The 21,399-nt window shown below is 39.8% G+C and overlaps 3 protein-coding genes across 4 annotated transcripts in view; 1 reads left to right on the forward strand and 2 right to left on the reverse strand.

Annotated features, from left to right (window-relative positions):
• LOC106961111 (arf-GAP with GTPase, ANK repeat and PH domain-containing protein 1-like) overlaps positions 1-2,989 on the forward strand; it is a 24,525-nt gene extending 21,536 nt beyond the window's left edge. Inside the window, exons 20-21 of one of the 2 annotated variants that reach the window (XM_015054629.1) lie at positions 301-611; positions 847-2,989. In XM_015054629.1, the coding sequence (XP_014910115.1) occupies positions 301-594 (294 nt within the window). In that variant the 3' untranslated portion in view covers positions 595-611; positions 847-2,989. Of the gene's footprint in view, positions 1-300 lie in introns of both variants that reach the window. The other variant, XM_015054628.1, reaches the window with a different exon arrangement.
• On the reverse strand, positions 2,936-14,249 carry LOC106961112 (phosphatidylinositol 5-phosphate 4-kinase type-2 gamma-like). Its single transcript, XM_015054630.1, has 10 exons — positions 13,734-14,249; positions 13,553-13,650; positions 11,682-11,778; positions 11,089-11,238; positions 9,932-10,078; positions 9,481-9,519; positions 8,456-8,569; positions 8,123-8,375; positions 7,910-8,013; positions 2,936-7,780 (listed from the first exon to the last, which is right to left on the reverse strand). Exons 1-10 carry the CDS (start codon positions 13,896-13,898, stop codon positions 7,700-7,702), a joined length of 1,248 nt encoding a protein of 415 aa, XP_014910116.1. The 5' UTR covers positions 13,899-14,249; the 3' UTR covers positions 2,936-7,699.
• Positions 14,250-15,526: 1,277 nt separating this feature from the next.
• Positions 15,527-19,122, reverse strand: LOC106961109 (insulin-like growth factor-binding protein 5). The gene is made up of 4 exons (XM_015054627.1): positions 18,231-19,122; positions 17,699-17,727; positions 17,493-17,612; positions 15,527-16,260 (listed from the first exon to the last, which is right to left on the reverse strand). Exons 1-4 carry the CDS (start codon positions 18,553-18,555, stop codon positions 16,156-16,158), a joined length of 579 nt encoding a protein of 192 aa, XP_014910113.1. The 5' UTR covers positions 18,556-19,122; the 3' UTR covers positions 15,527-16,155.
• Positions 19,123-21,399: the final 2,277 nt, after the last annotated feature.

Consider the following 21,399-nt stretch of genomic DNA (forward strand, 5'->3'; position numbering starts at 1 on the left):
AGATTCTCCATCCCCGCTACAGAAAAGCACTCCATAGCAAAGCAAAAAGAAAAAAAAAAGTTTTTATTGAGTTTTATTTAAAGTTGTAAGAATAAAGGGTGTAAACACAGATGCGCGCAGCATCCGACTTTCACATGTAAATATTTTTGACAACACATTTTCCCTTTACTTTGCAATTACTTTGTGTTGATCTGTCGCATAGAATCAGAGATTTCAGAGATGCCATTATTTCCGTAAGGTCGTGTTGGTCAGACGTAAGCCGTCCCACTTTAACCTACTGTCTCCGTTTGCGCCCTGCAGTACGGCTGCGACGTGCGGCATCGGGACGCTCAGGGTCAGACGGCGCTGGCTCTGGCTCAGGGCGCCGGCGGCCAGGAGTGCATCGACGTCCTGCTGCAGCATGGCTGCCCCAGCGAGCCGGCCCCCGCCCTCGGCGCCACGGTCGGCTTCGCGTCGGCCGTGACGTCCAGCTTCCCCGCCGCCATGACGCCGAGCCTGACGGTTGCCACGACGATCAGAATCACGCAGAAGAGCAGCGGCGGCGGCGGCGGCGGCAACCTGGGCTACAGCACGTCCAGAAGAGCCGTGTCGTAACTGCAGCGCGTTTCAAAGTGAGTGTGTGAATGTGTTGCCGCTTTGCCGTCATAGCGAGTCCTGTCCATCCGCACGGACATGCTGACAGATCCCGTCTCACCTGGAGTCAGGTGAGACGCTCGGAGGTGTGCGTGCGTGTGTGTGCGTGTGTGTGTGTGTTTCAGGGATGAAAACTGGAGAACACACTGTGCTGGACTGATTTATTTTGTTCTGTCTTTCTTTCTGTTTTTGGCCACATGTCTGTGCATTCAGATGTAAGTAGAATGTACCGACCTGTTTACCAGAGTCGCATCCTGACCACGCAGTCAGTACTCGACTTTGTTCTCCACTCGGCTATGAATGGAAACCCGCCTGCAGGCCTCAAACAGCTTCTCTGAGCAGCTGAAGCCCAGAAGTAAAAGAACTGCAATAAGTTTACTAATCTAAAGAGTGGGATGTATCGAGCTCGTAGCATAAAAGATTATGGCTATTATTAATTTTGACAGTGAATGTGAGTTTTAGATTCATCGGAGCTTGTCATTAAGTGCATAAATTATGTTACGTGTAAGTTGATGTGAAATATGTTAGTGGCTGGATAAAGGGGAATAAAACAGCTGTATAGAAATGTGTTGATAAAATACTACGAATTTAAAAGTGTTTAATTTCCAGTTTATTACTGTATGATTTGTACAGTTGTTTCTGTGTATAAAACATAAAGGGTTACTCATTGCTGTTCAGAGATTAACTGTACAGAGTTTTAGTTCAGCTTTAGTTTCCTGCTTAACTCAGATTTTTTTATGTTTTGTCTGTTACTGGTGTGTCTGATGTGAAACACTGTACATACCCCAGTAGCTCATTGTTCAAGTGAGTATTAAGATACATGCGCAGTGCTGTGAAAAGGTTTCCATCCTCTTATAGATTTGTTCTGTTATTTTCTTTTTTTGTCACACTTAAACGCTTCACATCATCAAACGAATTTCCTTTTCAGACTAACTGGATGTGAGTTTTTCCACATCGTTGTGGAGAAAGTTTGCCCTCTCTTGTGTGGCAGAATCATTTTTAGTTCAGCCACACTGGAGGTTTTCCAAGCAAATTATTTGGATTTAGGTCCAGACTTTGACTAGGGCACTCCAAAAGGAAAATTTTGAGTCATTCAGAGGAGAAGTTGCTAGTGAGCTGGGGATTGTTGTTCGGCTGCAAAATGTTTTTAACTTAAAGTGAAAGACTGATGGCCCGACGTTCTTCTTTTATGGTAGACAGAAACCTTCGTTTTTCCATCAACTACAGCAAATTATCCAGATCCTGAAGCAGAAAAGCAGCCCAAACCATCACACTACCACCACCACCACCACCACGTTTGCCTGTAGGTCTAATATTCTTTTTCTGAAATGTTGACAGTTTCACGCCAGCTGTAACCGGACCTTCAGACAGTTCCACCTTCGTCCCGCCAAATGTTTTCCCAAGATTCTTTGGGAACGTTTAGGATGTTTTTGACAAATATCATTTGTGTTGTTTTGGGATAGCGGTGAGTTTCTCTTTGTCCATTGTCCAGCCTCCTTTGCATCAGTTTTTATGTATTTCTTTGTTAGCTCCTGGATGAATCCTCGATGGCGTACCGTTGGTAGGTTACTGGGACGATTCATCGCCTTCCTGTTTTCTCCATTTGCAGAAATGGTCCACTGAAGTCCCAAGGCTTTGTGACACTTTACAGACTGATAGATGCTCGTGATGCGTTCCGTTTTGAAATCTTTTCACCTACTTCCTGTTGTCAGGCGGGCCATTTTGAACTGATTTGCGTTTTCCACGAGCTTCTGCAGCGAAGTGAGGCCGGTGAAGTTCAGCTCAGCTTCCCAAAGACTGCGGTTTGGGTACCTTTTCTTTCCCCTGGAGTGAAATAATAATTTGAAAACATTTTTTTTTTCTGTTTACTCATGTTATCTTTGCCTTTGTCTGTGGAAAATTTTAAGTGTGACTAAAAAGCAAAAACAGAAGAAATCTGTAAAGACGTAAATACTTTTTCCCATCACTTTACATAAGTAGGTTAAAATGACTTGATTTTTGACTGAATGTAGATAAACACTAATGCTGACGTGTTTTTTTTTTTTTTTAGAGGATCAAATTTTCAACTAATATTGTTCCTGATGTGACGACTAGAAATTAAAGGTATACTTTAAATATTAAGAGCTTACAAATGTACAAAACAAGGCCTTCAAGTGAAGTTTCTAAGTGGCTGAAAACAGACACAACAGAGGAAACAAATCTATATTATTATATAATTATCAACTCTGATGCAGTACTGGGAGTACTTTCGATGTGACCAAAAGCTGATCTTTTCTGTAATGTACACTGTTCTCTTTTCATGTTTTTTTTTTTTTTTTTTTTACCCATTTAATAAATCAGAAGCATTCATTATCGAAACGGTCGCTCTCTGACGTTTTCTGCCACTAAATAAACTGAACTCACACTTCAACGGTTGGGAGGACATTTGTATTACATGGACTCATTCCTTCATTAATTCATGTTCCACCAACGTTTGAACACGTCCTGGAGACGCACTGAGTCTCTGCTGGCCGCCGACCTACTTCTTTCTAGGTCGCAGCCATGTGTCCAAAGTATTCACACCCCTTCAACAAACCTCGGCGTATTTCGTCTGATGTAACACAAAACTAGCGCTTACGTGTGACATGGAAGGAAAAGGATGCGTCCGTCATCTGAGCCTGCTTATCCTGGAAGCTGCTGGTCCAGTGCAATCGAAAAGGATGCGCACCGGTCCCTGAACGTCAGTATTTTATAGAACTGCCTTTCAGTGTACTTGCAGCTGCAAGCCATGTTGTTTCGGGTCATTGTCTCCAGTCTCGAGTCTTTCTGCTGCGTTTTGCAGGTTTTTCTCCTTGGCATCAAATCTGATAAGCTTCCCTGCACCCCCACACCATGACGCTGCCACCACCATGTTTCTGTCAGGATTTTGTTTTTTGTTTTTATTTGCCATCTGCGTTTGCCTTAGATGTTCGTTCTTTGATTGCATCAGTTGGTTCTGTTTTACTCTTAGTTTAGTTAGATTATGTTTATTACTTATAATAGCTTTTGTCACAGCTAGATTTGGCTAGATTTTTTTTTTTGCTCTCCTCTGCCATTTCTCTCTCTGTTTCTCTCCTCACCTTGCACTTTGCTCTCCTCTCACACCTGCACCTTGTTTTCCAGTTAGCACTGGTCCATTGTCCCAGCATTTAAAACTGCCAGTATTTTACCACCTCTCCTTTGGTCACTCCTTGCTGGATCCTCCTGTTATATCCTGTTTAACCCCATTAACTAGTCTCTGTCTGTTCCTGCTCTGTGTGTCGTCCTGCTAGTTTGTAAGTTCGTGTTTTATTATGATTTTAAACAAATATTTAACTATGATTGATGAGCCTATAGTTTCCTCTGCAAGTTTAGTTAATATTCTGGAAAAGCACTCCAGTATTTAGACTCTAATAGCCAATCACCTTCAGCTTTTACGCCAACATGCATTAATGTTCATCATGATGCATGGTGTTTAACTCTTTAACCAACCTGTGTGCAGCCAGCATTACTTTCTCTTATACAGTAAATTTACTCAAGTTCTGCACACTTGAGTAAAGACGGCCAGGAATCTTGACTTTAAGCTTGATTTCTTAAAATTCAAGTGGAAATGCCTTTCTTTATATCTGATGGATAAATGAGACGGATGATGGAGGTGTGGGCATAAAACACCTCGTTTGTTCTGAGCTTCTTTTTGGTTATTTTGTGCACGAGCTCATTGAATCAAGATCTCTCAAGGTTGTTTGCCTCAAAGCACTCCCACATTCAAAAGGAACAAAGAAAATGTGCAAAGAAAAGTGAATCATCAACACTGAGGTCAGAACTGATGGGTTTATAACCAATTAAAAAGTGTGTCCTTGAAGAATGTCGGATCGCTGAACAATACCGAGCTGCTGAGGCTACAGAGTTTTAATTTTTCAGTGGTTTGAATCCATTTACGTGGGGGGAGAAAATTGGATGTGCGTAGGCTTTCAGAGCTTGTTGCTGCAGCTTTGGGACGTGTAGCTAAGGCAGAAATTGAAAAATTCAAGCCACTTGTTCTTAACCTTCATGTCCTTTCTGTGTTTTGAATTGTCCATGTGAAGCAGGAGCATCAGGATGTGTGCCAGGAGCTCTGGGATGCGAGAGGGCCTAAATAAAGACAAAAGAATGAATGCTTCATCACAGAGATTCAGTTTCAAAGGGACAACTAGAAATTTGAGTCACTTCTAGTGCATCTTAACATCATGTGGTCAAGTAATAAATGTAGTAACTAATTGTGTATAAATCTAAGCTAAAAAAACCCCCAATGTTTAGCAGTTGGGTTTGTGCATTAAAAGCCACTGGATGCAGATATTTCCTCCAACAGAAAAAATAAATTTTTTGACATGATACAAGTATCAGTGTGTTTTATTACGGTTTTTATATGAAGGTCCAGCATAAAGTGGAAGAATAATAACTCATGAATTTTACTTTTTTCTTCCTTTTCTTTTTTTTTTTTTTTATAAAGTTCTCTGATGTCCCTATTTAAAATCAAGAACAATGGCTTCCCTGTATTTGGTTAGAGCACAACCACTGATCAGTAGTAAAAAATCTGTTGGTAGGACTTAATATTTGTTTTATACAGCTTTATAGGAGAGTGATAAGAAAAATACCTCTGTTGAAATAAAGCCAGAAGACATAATAGATTTATGACCAAAACTGATTATTTTTCTTAATTCAAAATACTATGTACACCTGAAAGACAAACACTGAAAACATTCTCTGGTTTTCTTGGGTGATTTTATTAGTTATTTTTGTTTGTAAAACAATGTATCACAGACAGATTGCCGGATGTCCTTGCAGCAAAAGGTTGTGACGCAGAAAAGCTGAATACAAACACACAAACTACACTTTTCAGCTTTTATTTCTACACTTTATTTTTCTCTTTAAAATCATGTGTTGCTTGTGTTTTATTACATAAAATCCCAATAAAAGAAGCTCGAGTGTCTGGTTGTGACTTGGTGTTACAAACGTGGCAGCGCGCTGCCTGAACGCCGAGCCACGCTTTCATTATATTACTGAAAAGTGCAATAATGAAACGCCTGGCAAAATGTAGCCAACTGGCGAGGTGAAATGAATTAAGGACAGAAATAACACAGCCTGTTTTTCTCGCCTCATTTGCAATTTTAATTAGCTTTTAACAGGAAAAGCTGAAACATTTTAATTAGTTGTGTCGAAGAGGTCAGTCAGAACATTTTATCATGTTCATAATGGAGTCTTTTCATATCACAACCAATGCCGATATTCCCACAAAGTGGAGCTGAAAATGGAGAAACAAATGAATTTGTCACATCACTGAATTTGCCTCAATTTACGTTATTGTCAATGCTAATAAGAAGAGGAACACCTGCTCTATTAAAAACCCCTTTAATGGTAAGATGTAAAGAAAAAAAACAAAACACGAAGACTGTATGTGTCAGTTATCGGCCGAACTGTGACACATTTATTAACATTTTTATTCACTGAAGGTTTTCTAAAATAAAGTCTAAGGATGCAGATTTTTGCTCCCAAAGAGATTTACTTTGAGTTTCTTTTATTAAAACTCTTTCATATTTTCCTGAGATTCAAGATGTTAAAAATCTATAAACAAAATAGAGTCAGGAGCCTTTTCAGTGTAAAGCTGCAGGTGATAAGAGGGGATTAAAATGCAAGGCACAGCTGGGATAAATATGATAAAACCCAAGTTAACCATTTTTGTTGTCACTTACGTCTTGCCATACAATTTCATTCTGTATTTTCAAATGAAGAAAAAAACAAACATTTTCTTTTCATCGTTGGCTGACTTTTAGGCAAATAGGGTTAAAAAAAAGGCTATAAAATCAAGAGAACATTTTGTGTAAAGTGAAAAATGTCATAGGAAATGTCAAACTTCATAGTGGAGTAAAGTATGTATTTCTGTTTTTGTTTCAGACCCCGACGACCAACTGAGAATGCAAACATCACCGTTAAGTCGTTGGTAAAATGATGAAGGCTCAAAATTAGCACATGACATACTGTATTGCTACATCCATAATCTAAACCTGCTTGTTCAGATTTCATGTGACTGACCAACTCAAAGTAGTTCATAGTTGCATGAATGAAAAAGAAAGACGGCTCAAAAACAAACATTGAGCCATGTTTAATCAGAAACCTCTGAATAAATCCAATGGTTTCAGAAATAAACAGAATCTCATTGTACGTCATTTAATCTCAGAATAAATCCATTTCATTCAACAAAGGCCTCAGAGGTTTGTGGAACATTATCAACCAAAGCAGGGTCAGGTTTTAAATCCATATCTCAACTTCCGAACATCCCGCAGAACTCACAAAGGTTTAACCTGTAAACGCTGGACATTTAAAAAAAAAACTTCAAAAAAGGCACAAAATGTTTCTTCTTCTTCTTTTTTTTTTTTTTTTTTAAATCCAGCATCTCTCTCAGCTTGCAATGAGTGCAAACCAGAAATATCTCTGACATTTAACACAGAAAAGTAAGTCACAGGACTTTGTTAGGAGAGGTCACATGACCAACAGGTTTTACTCCCTGGATGCAACCAGAGAAAATAATTTTCCTCCCTCCCTGTGAGGGAGAGTGAAATGCTGGTCACGTCGACCTGTTTAAAACGACCCGTCTTCTCTGTCCAAAACACAGACATCTTGGTCTTCAAAGTCGTGTCGTTTCTGCTTTAGGTAAGTGCAAACTGCTGGATTCAGGAGTTTCCTCTCCAGCAGGTTGGATTTGCTTTGCCTTTTAATAAAAGTCCATTTAGGATAGCCAAATTGTTAATTGCCTCCGGCTGCCTTTGCCTGAAAGATTAAACCTCGTTGAAGAAGCTCAGCGTAAAATAAGCCTTCAGAGAGACTGTGCAGTCCATCATCTGAAAATAGGAAGAGTTTGGCACGTCTGAGGCCAGAACTATGCTCCAGATTGATATGAGCACATTTTTAAATAAGTTTAATAAACATAAATACTTCTGCATATTTATATATATTTTTTAATCTTTAAATATTTAGTGTTTCTTGTGGGTGTTGTGCAGCTATGCTTGGCATCAAAAGACGATCAATCCTTGAACTAGGCAAAGATCTTCGCGATGAACTCCTTGAAGCGTTTGGCGTACTGCTCGGGATGAACCGTTGTGATTTCAGCTCCCGCCTGCAAAGCACAAAGAGAAGCACGGCTGACTGAAAAACAAGGAAGCAGAGGATGAAAGCCACCCTTCACGCCGGAGACGTGTTGCGTCCCCACGCTAAGCAGTCGCTTTTAAGAGCAACGCTCTCTCACCCCGTGCTTGACAGCCCTGGCAGCGTGAGCGGCTTTCTTCTTGGCATCATACTGCGTCAGCACATCAATCAGACCCATGAAGTACACCTCCCTCCTGGGAGCACCTACGAGGGAACGGTTCACGGCGTCTGTTGAGTGACATTGATGCCAAAGTGCAGGGCGAGCGCTCGCCATTTGCAGCTCTGCGTGAGGTGACGCTCAGGTGCCACTCACCCACGGCGCTCTGAACGGCGTACACGTCCACGTAAGGGTCGAACTCCCCGGGACCCATGGGCTTGAGCGAGCTCATGTAGCCGGCGATTCCTTCAGGGGAAGTGGAGCATGGAGGAGCAGTCGGGTCGTTTTCGTCCTCCTCTTCCTCCTCACAGGACGACTCCACGTCGTCCTCCTCCTCTCTCTCAGCTCGCTCGGCGTCATGGATGCCCAGCAGCAGGCTGTAGTCCATGATCCTCATGCGCACGAGAAACTGAAACGGGGGGGAACTTCAGCGACAGAAACCTTTAAAAAGACAGCAAATCCCAGACACTAGGAGCATTACTTCCTCACCTCGATGTCTCTGCCGAGTTTGTTCATCACCTTCTCTTTCTCCTCATCGCTCACGTATATCTTCTGCATGCTATTCAAGAAGTCTGCGTCCTTGTATGTGGGCAGCTCTTTGACCTGAACAAACAGTGTCGTGCTCCACGTTTTGTTTGGCAAAGGTGACACAAGGTTTTTGTGCATTTGGTGTTCACAACAGCAGTGTACCAGTAGCTATGGCTAAAGTGGCACATTAAAAAAACAAACAGATTTTTCATATTTTCAACTGGCCATGGATAATCCTTCATCTGTCACTGACCAATTCTTGTTTTGAATGCATAAATCAAACAGTTCTGACTGCATTTCTTCAGTAAACGTACTGCAACCAACACATCAGCATATATTGCAATAGCCCAAACTCACACTTAAAATAATTTTTTTTTAAAAACAATACAACCTTAAATTGAATTTAGCATCTTTAACAATTCTGTAAGTTTAACGTAGCATTTATTTGTTAATTTATTCCTAATAGATCTATCAGGTTTCTTGCCATGATTTCCTTTTTCCCTGTGGCATGAAGGAAACAACGGGACACTTCGGTCTGTTTCTCTTCGTCACTCTTCAAAATGGGAACAACAAGAGAACATGGAATTAAAGATGTGTGTTCATAAGTCATAAGTCGAGAAATAGCTACGGTAGCCAGAGCGATAAACAAACGATGTCACACAAACCCAAATCGGGGGTCTCCATAGCAACCAAGAGGCGATGTTTACATGCTTGCCACATTCAGAAACATAAGAAGCTCAATTTCCTGTTGTGAATAAACTGAACCAAGTCAGATGTCAATAAGTTTCACCAGCAATTTAGTAGAAAACAATTATTTTGTAATGTCTTTTTATCACTATCACATCTGCTCAAATTAAAAGCTGGATTGCCATAAAGTTATTATTACAGTGAGAGACAAGTTTGTTTTAAGGGTTTTTTTTTTTACTCAGTATTACTAACATATACACTGCACATATAAAGACTGCACAGCTTTAGTCTGATCTCACCTTTTCTTTAAAACTTGCTTCTCGAGTCAGCGCGGAGCCCTGAACACGGAAAAATGGAAAAAAGAAATTAGCTGGAGTGTCTGTGGCTCATTTGAACTCAAATTGATATAAATTTGCACAGGCAGCTGATGCAGGTGAACACCTTTGAAAGCTTTTCACGGTGAAAACGTTCACTGTAATTTTTTTTTTTAATAAAAAGGTGGTTATTTACGGTAGGAAAGCTGTATTTAAAAAACTGTTTATACTCACAATTTTATGCTGTTTGGTTTTAAACGGAAAAGTTATCACAGTATTGGACTTATTGAATACAAAATGGTCAAAATGATTATGGTACTTTCTTATTGGCTAGTCGTTACATTACTGGAACAGAAATAAACTTTTCCTTGATTATAGTGCAGGTTTGCAGAGTGTGATTTATGCTGTCCTGGCCGACCTCTGAATCCTCCCTCACCTTCAGGTCGTACTTCCTGTGTACCGGCAGCCTGTGGCTGAACATGTTCCTCATCACTAACAGGTAGGTGTCCTCGCTCTCCACCGTCACTCTGTACATGGCGAGGAACTGAGGAAGCAGCGTGCTGCCATGGGAGGTGACAATATGCTGCAGGAGGACGGAGAGCAAAGGACACACATCACAGATACAGGAGGAAAGCTTTCGTCTCTGTCTCCATGTGCCTCTTTCCGTAACTGATGTGTTAAATTAATGCTGATGCTTTCAAAAAAAAAAAGAAAAAACAGTTTGGGAAGGAAAACAATCACTCGTCTCTTAGCTTTGATGTTAAGTCTTTGCCAAGGAAATGAGGGATATTGAAGGGTGAGATTCTCTTCTTCAAACAGAAACAGCTCAAAGTTAAAGACAACTACTATCTTAAATGTGATTTAAAATGTAAAATTATCTACATATTAGGAACGTCAGTGTCATGCAAAGGTCTTCGTACATTTCCACATTTTATCATTTTATAATTTGTAATTGTTCTGTGGGGGATTTACTAGCAAAAAAGTAGATGTTTAATGAATATAAAGAGATTAGAGTTTCAAACTTTTGCCTCATAAAAATCTGAGAAGTGTGGCATGCTTTTGTATTTATTCTGTTTTAATTAGCTTGGACTGTAATTTTAGAGTCATTGTCCTGCTGGAAGGGAAACCTCAAGTTTTCTTCCAGGTTTCTTATCCAGTTGGATTAGCTTCTCTTTCCCTGCTGAAGAAAGCATTCCCACATCATGATGCTGCCACCACCACCACCACCACTGTGTTTCACCACAGGGACGTTGAGTTCAAAGTGATGGGAATTGCTGCTTTTGTCCACTTGGCATTTTGCACGTATACCAGAGCGTCAAATCTGAGTTTTCTTTCTCGTGTTTCCAGAAAACCATCCAGTACAGCTGGATTTATACTGAGAGACTTGTGCATTTTACACAAGATAATAATTTAGTTATTAAATTAATTTTAACGTCAATTGATTCTACTGGATTTCATTTGCAGCAAAGGCAGCCTGTCGCATAAAATACGTACAAATTTTGCGATTTAACGAGACCAAAACATAAAAAAGTTCTAGGTTATCTTCCAGAACAAATGATGAAAAAGGTAAACAACTCATGCTTTTGCCAGTACCTGATGATACTCTGACAGGATGCTGTGCATTTCCTCGACCTCCTCACTGGAAATCTCTTTTACCACCAAAGTGCGGTCGTATGATGTGAGTCGCAGCCCCATGTACTTCCCCTCCTCGTCTCTCAGAGGAGAACTGCGGGTCAGAGAGACCTGAGGGAGAAAGAGGTCAGCCAGCAGGACGAACATCGTCATCGACACATCATTTCTCCTGAATTAGATTGCAAATTCAAAAAGCAATCCAAACAGAAAAACAGAACATTTTGCACAGACATCCTGTGTCACTGTTTCACACAGAGACGCCATTTTGTTTTTCTTGAGTAAACTTAACTGGCAGATTTTGCTCTGCTAGTACAAAATGTTGCCCATTGTCGTGCGCTAATCTAATGCTCCCTGTGTGCTCTGAAGGATAACTCGGTGAGCCACCTGGCACATGCAAATAAGGCACAGAGCCATGCAAATGGAGGACGTCCACAAAAAGCTGCCACAAAAGGAGGACGCTGAAAGACGTGCGAGGATCTGTTTCAGCATTGTTCAAATTACACGGTTTGTTCTTCATCCACGTATTTGTGCCCTGAGTAATGTTGGGTTCATACCTGGTAATCTTGGTCCTCGATGCCAAAGCGCTCTCGCAGGTTCCTGAACACCTGTGGGCAGTACTCTTTGAATTTAAACTGGCCCGGAAGATTCTCCCTGGGAATAAAAGCAGTTTGATCAAGCAGGACGGTGAGCCACTGTTCACCACAGTCTGTCAGAGTTTATCGATGGTGTCCACTTTCATTATTTTCAAGTTCTCGCTGTTTTCCTGTTTCCACACCAGGTCACATTAAAAAAAAAACACACACGCACACAGATTCACATCAGTAAATAAAGTTAAAGTAACAACCTTTCAGTCTGAGAAAACATTTGTTGTTCCTCACCCCACCTCTGTTATTGAAGTCTCTAAAAGAACTGCATTCCTGGACGGATTATGGGATTACCAAACAGTTACTCGGTTTTTGCTCAGTCGGTTTCCAAGCTGAACTTTAACAAAAGCAGATTGTGTTTTACTGTAAAAATCCACCATCTGAAAATGGAAAGAGTACAGCACACTCATCAAGATGAGGCTGTCCGCCTAAACTCACAGGCCAGACGAAGGGAGCGTTATGCTCCTCTGACAGCTCTGGAGGAGCTGCAGAGATCCATAACTCAGGTCAGGAAAAACCGTTCCACAAATCTGACCTTGACGGCAGAAAAGAAAATATTTCCAAGATGTTCCTCTGGTCAAATGAAACCAAATTTAACCTTTTGGCTCACAGGCAAGATAAAAACAAATAACGCTGCACATTACACTGAACACAACATGGTGGTGATCTTGCTGTGGGGTGCTTTGTTACGGTTTATAGCTGAGTATGATTAACGAAGACAGAAAGTCATAGAGGGAATGATGAAGGAGAAGCAACCAGGAGTAACGAGCAAGGAAAATATAAAGAACAAGAGAAACTGTGAGAAGGATCTGACAAAGGACTGAAGGGGAACTTGGAATACAGAGGAGGTGATCACTGAAGCAAGGATCAGGATATAACGTCACTACGGCAGTGGCACAGGAGGCAAGAGAAAATAAAATGGAAGTCAAAATGGCATTGTAAGAATTAAAGAAATATAAGCAGTAACAAAACAAAATGCAAAGATTAACTAGGACATTAGAACCAGAGCAAAAAAACTCAATCAAATCCTAAGTCCTTATGAGCGTGTGCATGTTCATCCAGGACACAGAGTTGGAGTTGCTCAACAACAACTCAACAAAAACAACTCGACAACTTTAAAGTTTGCCATAAGTCATGACAGAGGTGTGGAGGACGCTGCTCTGAGATTTAAAAATCTCATTTCGGACAACATGCAAGTGTGCAAGTGTACTGGAAAGCTAACACAGTGGCATGGTGGTGGAAGCATCATTCTGAGGGGACGCGCTTCTTGTTTCTTTTCTAAAGTCGCATAAGAACTGCTGGATGTCACTACAGTAAAAAATCCCAAGTCCTTTTGTTTTTTGTGAACTCACTCATTCTACCTCTGTTATTGACGTCTGGATTCCTGAACGGATTAAGGGATTATTGAAAGGCCACTCGGTTTTTACACAATAAGTTTGAAAAGTAATCTTTTAATGGTTACAGCTTTACAGCACAACTTTACAATGTTCGAACAAATCCCTCATTTAATAGTTTTGCCTCACGTTTTAAGGCTAAACCGTCCCTTTCTTTTTAACTCAGCTCCACAAATAAACCGTAGCATGTTTGTTTCACTATTATTGCTACACTTCAATTGTTAAAAGCTCTCACTGCAGTAGTATGAAACGTATACTTTTAATACTAGTTGGAAAGTCTTGTGTCTCTCTTAATGACAAACACAAAAAACATAAATGGATGTAAAATCTGTGCAGCCGTAGAGGAAGCAGGGCGAGAGTTCCCACAAAGAGAGCAGAGCACATTACTTGTTGAAGCAGTGGTTCATCACTTTGATCTTCGTGCTGGCTTTGAAGTCGTCCGGGAGCAGCATGACAGGTACAGGCACCTGGCCCAGGTCATTAATCTGCGCATGATCAATGGGCGAAATGTTAATGAGCGCCACATAAACCGATCGCCGTTCAACGCAAAGCTCGCTCGCTAGAATACCGAGTGATTGACTCCCCACACCAGGACGCTCAGCACCGGGTCGCTGGCTCGGAAGACTTTCACCTTCTGCTGCACGAAGTTCTTCTTCTTCGTCTTCCTTTTGGGCTTCAGAGGGCCCGGGGGGACGGAGGAGGAGGAGGAGGAGGCGGCAGTGGGGGAAGACATCGCGCTGTCTCAGGTTATCTGTGCCTCGGTCTGAGTGAGGAGGCTTTGCTGTTGCTCCTGTCGAGTCCTGTGTGTATGTAAAGCAGGCTGGAGTTAAAGTCCGCCTGTGGAGTCTCAGCAGCAGCAGCTGAGGCTTTTAGCTCAGTGGTTCTGTGCGGTCCAGTAACAGAGAGTGAAACAAGAGCGCAGCTCAGGGACGGTATATACTGCAATCAATGTAATTAAACATTAACTAGATTTATGTGGGTGTTGTATTTATCTCATGAATGTGCGCCTTGTAGTATTAGTATGGCAGTAACCTTAACAGACGACCGCAGTGAGGTAATTTAACCTGTTTATTTTACAGAGACATGGGCCTGAGCAGAGGCGCAGTGAGGAACAGGAAGCACCGGGGCCCACCCAGCCCCCAGTACTAGCACTCTACCGCCATTTGGAAGTCATTTAAAAATAAAGCACCTGAGGTTACCCTTTAAGAAATATTAAATGTAGATGTGCATTTAAGTTTTAAATTAATACATTTAAATTTACTAAATGACTAATTATTGACTTTTTTTAGTGACCAAAAAAAGTTTGATAGCAAACATCTCAAGAGTGGTTTCAGTTTTTATGAAACTGAAACTGAATATATTTATTTTTTAAATATATAAAATATTTATATAACTATATTTGGGTGACGGTGAGAGAGCCAATATTCAACAACTACTGCTACTACTACTACAGCTACTACAAATGTTAAATAATAATAACAGAGTTTGTGCTGCAGAACTGAGTAATGTGGCTCCATACTATAACCTCTGGTTGTGTTGACACTTTTTACATATTTTTAGCATTTTTCAACAGAGCCATGATAATGTTTAACTGGAATTACTGGGATTAACTGACTTCATCTTTGTCACCATCTTAACCTTAATCTTTCTGCTATGATGCTGACATTGAACTGTTTTAAATCTAATGAAGAACTAATCTGAGGGGTTTTTTTTCTCTTGTACTTCCTCTTATAATGCGTTACTCTTCTCAGCTTATCAATTGCTCTTTTTTTTAATCTGGTTTATGCAAATGATGAACCAGAGTAGGATGATATTATGCTCAGTCTAGATATTACTTATATGAATTGATACATGGTTTTGAATACATCAAATATACGTCAGATGAATTCTTTTGAATTGTGGTTCAAAACTCTATCATTAGATATTGATGTTTTAATATTTTTATTATCTTCTGAAAGGTATTCAGTACTTTCTTTTACTTAATCTCCTTCTCATCAGTACATGTTTATTTAAATCATCTCATAGCCTCAGATGTTATCAATAAGTGTTCTGGCTCTTCTTAGAAAGGACAGATAACACTTCCCCATATGTTAAAGTCCAATACAAGACGCTGACTCAAAAGATATGACTATCATTTGTAAAGAAATAAAATCGTCAATTTTATTGCAGCCAATTGTAAAGCTGCAAGAATTGCTTCAGGAAACACAAGAAGCCTAAAGCTGCATTTTCAGGCAGCTGGTTGACTTCTTGATCATGAGTCCATTTGTTTATACAGAAAAGAAAGAACTTTTTTTTTTTTTTTACAATATTTTACTTCGCAATACTTTACACAAAAAGCAGTTTGTCAAGGACATTATTGTAATACTGCCTAAAATCATCAGTCGTCATCACCAATATTAAACGTCACCGATGTTATAAATAAAAAAACATTCAGATTCCTAAGTTCCCTCAAAGGACTCCTAGTGTTCGCTTTTATATGTAACACTAACATAATGAACAATTTAACATAAATAGACGTATATACAGTAACATAAATACGGCGACATGTTTTATATGCAGCAGGTACTTTCAAAACAGAGTGGTTTCGAAGGAAAGCATACTGAAAATATGTAAATATCACAGAACCTGAACACAATCGTAAAAGAGTTTGTAATTTCCCATTGCTAGCTTGTGAATGTTATGTAACTGATTTCTTGAAGTTTGCTTAAAAAAGTGTTAAAGTCACTCGGTTCATAATTGACATGCTTTCATTCTGTATATAATTTTAGCTGGATTATTTTTAGCTGCAGTCCGATTTCCATTGAATGTGACAGAATCAAATCAGCACAATCCGAGTGTATTCAGCAGAGGGCGTCAGGAGACAAAGTTTGATCACTGCGCAGCTCCTCGGGGAGGAAGATCTGCTTTCATCTGGTAGAAATGAAACATATGAAACGGCGAGTTCAGGTTTTAGTCCGATGCTCCTTCATCTGTGTCGCCTTTCCTGCTCCTCAGCAATTCACGTTGCCCTGTCGTTTAGTCTTCGGCGGGACGGAGAGGCCGTTCTCGTCCACACACCAGCACTTCCCACGCTGCTTCCCCAGAGACGACCAGCACTGCACGCAAAAAGCAAATGAGCAGAAATCGGAGCTTAATCAAAAACGCCTTGTTTCTGTGGGACTTCGTTCAATCTTTAAAGCCTGATATTATTTCAAAATAATATATCTGGGAAATGGAGTTGAACCACAATGTCACTAATGTCAGAGGAATCACGTTTCACACTAGAAGATTTAAAGGCTTTAAAAAGAAGTGTATATATTGCAGCACCACATGGTTTTAGCTGCAGAGGCTATAAGCTGGAGTTCAGTCTGGGCTTCAGGTCGTGACCCTGAAACCTTTGCTGTATATCTTCCCTTCTTCTCTACCAATTTCTGCCTGATGACTGACAATAAAGAACACAAAATCTTATGAAAAGGAATATGTGTATGACTGCATACAAATCACTGACTTAAGACTTTTTATGCAAAGATAAGTCCATCTAAAATAAAAATGTAGAATTGGTTTGAGGCAGGTTGTACAGGAAGTGACTGTTTTTGAGCTACATAATAAGAAAGTGGGAGGAGGGCAAGTCGCTCATTTTTTTTCTTGCTCCACTTGTGACTCATAGACACAAAATTGCTCTTTCATCATAAATATATATATATATATATAAAACAAATTTAATTAATGGCATGATTGAGTTCAGTTCTTGCCATGGTAGGTGGTATGTGACATTCAGCGCTGGAATTGTAAGCAATATTAATTTTAATCAACTCTATTTCTTTAGTAAAGTTTTTTATTTTATTTTCACATAGTTCCCTTGCACATCCAGAAAAATGCAGATCTAAACGTGGCAACATTATGATTTAATCAAGATGCAGTGATAGCGTATTTAAAATGGGGCAAAGATTATTTTTATTTTGTTTAGCAGTCATGAAAACGACTGAAAGAAAAAAAAAGATAAGAATGGAACTTCACCTCAAAATATACAACATGGCTAAATGTTTAGCCATTAGCATCAATTTAGCCAAAACTATACAAAAAAAAAAAAAATCTCCAGGGACATCGGAGGGGTAGGAAAACACACAACTTCAGTTTTACTTTCTATTGCCATTAATCCACATTTTTCTGACTTTTCTCTTAACCGTCACAAAACATCCACCTGGCCAGATATTTTCTTTTCAGGTGAGTCAACCAAGTACAATAAGGCCTGTGTGGTCTGTCTAACACAAACTAAATATCATTAGTTTAAATACGTGGAATGAAACTTGAATTTTCTTACATGATTTTTCTTTATTTAGAGTCCTACCTGCTTCCTTTTGTAGAAACCACTTTTATCACAGTTGGGTATGTAGATATCATGACGGGACTTAAATAAATGGGCGTCAAGATCTTGGATGACTTTCATTAAAAGTTTGCGGCAGGGAGCCTGCAGGAAGAGACGGACATATGCAGTGTTAACAGTGTATGACACACAGTCTGCAGTTTGCTGAAACAGAGAGAGATCATTTTTACCTCACTGGGCTCCTCAGTTGGCGCCGATTCTAAGATCAGACAAACGGAAATACGACACACATTATTTACTTTGCTAAAGTTGCAAAAGGACATTTTTCAAGTAGCTGTTGCGCATCCTTTTGTTCCACGTTTAACGAAAAGCAGTCAGATTGATAAAATCCACATCTGTGGGAAAGTAATGAAAAGTTACAATGAGATTATTTTCTGACCATTCAATACAGAAATTGTATTCCTGCCTAAAATGCTCTCCAATCACTTCCAAAGTAAACTGGTAATTTGCCAACACCACTAAACCAAAGTTACTCATTCATCCACTCAGCCCTGCAGCAACTCTTTCTGAAACACCATCAGCTGATGGTGTGCACAGAGTTTCAGACTAATAAAACACTTTTTACCTCACAAAGCACATAACTCCCAGCAAAAAATAAAAAAATCCCTAACATTTGAAATGACGCTGAAGGAGAGCTGTATAGGGTCCAGTCGACAGATGAGTTAGAAACAGTCATTAATACAGCAGCTCTGTGTGCCTTACCTGCAGGGTAGACCTGCGTAGTCGGTGTGGTGCTGCTGACATTGCAGCAGACTCCTCTGCCCTCCAGCAGGGCACGCAGGGGTCTCGGCTCATCCTGTGGAGGCTCACAGCGCAGACCTGGGGCACAGCTCAGAGTGTAGACGCCGCACGGCTCCCCAGGAGCCAGAGAGGCCACATTCAAATCCACAGGCTTTCCTGTGCAGGTTGGACATCCTCTGGACGGTGTGGTCAGGATGCTTGACAGAGCAACCTCCCGGACGAGCAGCGCCAAGATGTTTACGCACAGCAGCTTCTTGATTTGAAGGCTTTCCATGAGTAATTTCATCCTAATAGAGGCTACCACTGCGTTTCTGTAAAGATGTTCTGTCCTCAGAGATGTTTAACTCCTCTGACTGCAGTCTCTCTGTCTCTAACAGCTGGGTATAATTTCCTCCTGCCAAGACAGTGATGATAAGGCAGACAGACACTACTGGCAGCACCTTTTAAGGAGCCTCCAGCAGCGAGTAAAGGTATATGGGAGGGTACGAGATGGAGAATGTTAGATTTTCCTCTCATTTTCACGCAGCTGAGCACACCCCCAGTTTGACACGACACACACACACACACACACACACACAAAGACTCACACACGTTCAACCAGTTTGTTGTCCGTCAGCATGGAGAACTGTAGTGTTTTCAACACTGGCAAAAATCACAGGTAATCACAGTGTTTAACGCTCCATTGCTCTGACTTTTCCCCATCTGGAGAGTCATTTACTTACGGAGACAATGCCTGAATGTGATAGACCAGTCCAGTGAGCACATAACCCAGTCTACCCAGTGACTGAATGAATATTTAGCATCAGTAATACTTTAGATCACCAGATCTCATACTTTTAAAAAGTATAGTAGCAGATCAAACATGACTTCTGTGAAATTAAAATGAAGCAAGAAGAAAAAAAACTTTTTAGGCACTAGCTTAATAATGTAGTTTAATTATTTAGATTTACATTTTAAGATTAAATTTGGAAAAATGTGCAGAAAGGTCCCCTTAAAGTCAGAATTTAAAGATCAAAATATAGAAGTCTCCTCTTAACCCTAAACGCCACAAATACAATATGGCTAAAATATTTGCAATAGTTACACAATTTTTAATTCTGGTGGTTTTTATTACATTAAATAATTTTCACAAATATGCACAAAAAAACCCTTTTTTGTGCATATTTTTCCTCTTCGTGTTTTAGTGTAAAAAAAGTGCAGATACCTGCATTGCTGTTAGCTTGTAATGTCAGTTGGTTAATTGATGGTTCTTGATGATCATTACTCCACTTTAGTACTGGAATATTTTGCAGTTCTGATGTCTCATTTGATCAGTGGATTCAGATCCAACAAGAAAATGGATGGTACGATATTTTTAAGTTTAAGTTAAAATAAGTAAGATTTAAGCTCTTGGTTGGCATTTAGCTCATTATTTCAATGAAAAATAAACTCATGCCACAGTTTCAATCCACAGATGACTTTTTTTTTTTAAGTTTTAAAGAACTTTAGCGAAAATATACATACAAAACTGACAGAGATCATTTGAACTGAAGCCAACAATTGATAAATCTTACTGGTTTTCTGACTTGGAAATTATTATGTTATTTCAAGATCCAAATTCCTACTTAACATCTAGGAAGAAGGCAGAAGCTCAAACTAGTCCACCTTTTGACTTTATTGAGGGCTAAGCTCCACATTAAACTGTTATTTGTTTCATATTTTCCTTTTAAACAGTTTAATACTAAAATTTACTCTGATTAATAGTAACCCAGGTTCCATTTATATTGGAGAACAAATGGCTTTAGATCTTGTAGTTGCAATAAACACATTTGTCAACCAGATTGCAAGTTCATTTATAAAAGCATTTATCATATTATAGTTACTACAGACATTAATTTTATAAAAAACAGCCATAGAAACAAGGTTAGAAATCCACAAGTTAAATTGCCTCATTTGATTTTTGTCATATTCCTTTCAAGAGAGTTTATCTATTTTATTCCGATACATTTCAGTGTACAGCCTGTGATGTATTTTCTTTAATAACAGTGTCCTGAATGATTTCAAAGCATTTCAAACTTGCTTGCAGTTTCTGAGGAAATGACTTGTCAAGGTGTGTCGTTAAATGCTCAGTGAGTAACATTAGCAGCTTAGGGCAAAAAAGTCCCAGGATGTAAATTCCGCACTCTATGAGTCACTGACCCACGGCAGTGGTCTCTGACACACAGTCTGTGACAACACTGATTTTGTAAATAAAAAGACAAAAGCCAGAAATAAAAAAATAGTCCTCTCACCACATATTATAAAGTATAAATTTAAAATAAAATAAGCACGTCCATAATCAAACAAGTAAAAAGCAAAACTAAATGAAATGGATCAAAATAAGTACATAAAATTTAAAAGAAAAATACATATACGTTTTTAGAAAATGGGTAAAATACGTTAAAAACTACTGCGCTTTGGCACTGCGCGGGTTAAAAATTCCTCACATTTGATTGGTTGAAGGGGCGGGACTTCCGGGAAACCAGGTTAGACATAAAGTGACAGACTTCACCTCCTGAAATTAAGAAGAAAAACCCGACGGACGGCGCGTTACAAGTTATAAAACAGTAAGAAACCAGCGTAAGATTAAGAGTCTTTGAATAGCATCGGCGTGACGTGGGGTAAACTGCTGTTTTCGTTTCATAATCAGCCCCACGGCGCGATAATGTTTTAACGCTGGAAACAGCTAGCCGGCCAACAGTCCTCCTGCGTGTACTTTACGAGGCTGCGTTTAGGGGCGGCTCGTAATTTCATGGTTTAGGACGTATTCATACACCACCATTAAAACTGAGCATCTCCGGTATTTATTTACTTTTTCAGAACACACGACCTGTTAAGTCCAGGTAATTAGTCGCTTTTAACTGGTATTAGACGTCAGTTTAGCCATAAAGGACTCATGGTTTCCAAGTCATTGTTCCTCTTTAAAGGAAACGCACAGAGTTCAGTTTTAGGTAAATGAGGGTGACGTAGCAGGCAGCATGATACTGCTGATTTATTTGTCGGTAGAAAGACAAACAAATCAATTCAGTTTACTCAGAAGATAGTAATTATTCTACCATTGGCAATGCAGTAAAGTATGTAGACAACGATACCCGGTGATGTTATGATATAC

This window comes from Poecilia latipinna, unplaced genomic scaffold (genome assembly GCF_001443285.1).
Source record: "Poecilia latipinna isolate Pla-1442-1.1 unplaced genomic scaffold, P_latipinna-1.0 Scaffold1265, whole genome shotgun sequence".
NCBI classification, from domain to species: Eukaryota; Metazoa; Chordata; class Actinopteri; order Cyprinodontiformes; family Poeciliidae; genus Poecilia; species Poecilia latipinna.

What these genes read in the sequence shown, in the direction of transcription:
- LOC106961112 (XM_015054630.1), bottom strand. Translation starts at nt 13,898, where the DNA reads ATGTCTTCCCCCACTGCCGCCTCCTCCTCCTCCTCCTCCGTCCCCCCG. An exon ending in TCCTGTCAGAGTATCATCAG is followed by an intron (nt 10,079 to 11,088) that starts GTACTGGCAAAA and finishes GTCCTCCTGCAG; the next exon opens with CATATTGTCACCTCCCATGG. An exon ending in ACAGGAAGTACGACCTGAAG is followed by an intron (nt 9,520 to 9,931) that starts GTGAGGGAGGAT and finishes TTCCGTGTTCAG; the next exon opens with GGCTCCGCGCTGACTCGAGA.
- LOC106961109 (XM_015054627.1), bottom strand. Translation starts at nt 18,555, where the DNA reads ATGAAATTACTCATGGAAAGCCTTCAAATCAAGAAGCTGCTGTGCGTA. An exon ending in TACGCAGGTCTACCCTGCAG is followed by an intron (nt 17,728 to 18,230) that starts GTAAGGCACACA and finishes GTCTGATCTTAG; the next exon opens with AATCGGCGCCAACTGAGGAG. An exon ending in GTTTCTACAAAAGGAAGCAG is followed by an intron (nt 16,261 to 17,492) that starts GTAGGACTCTAA and finishes TTTTGCGTGCAG; the next exon opens with TGCTGGTCGTCTCTGGGGAA.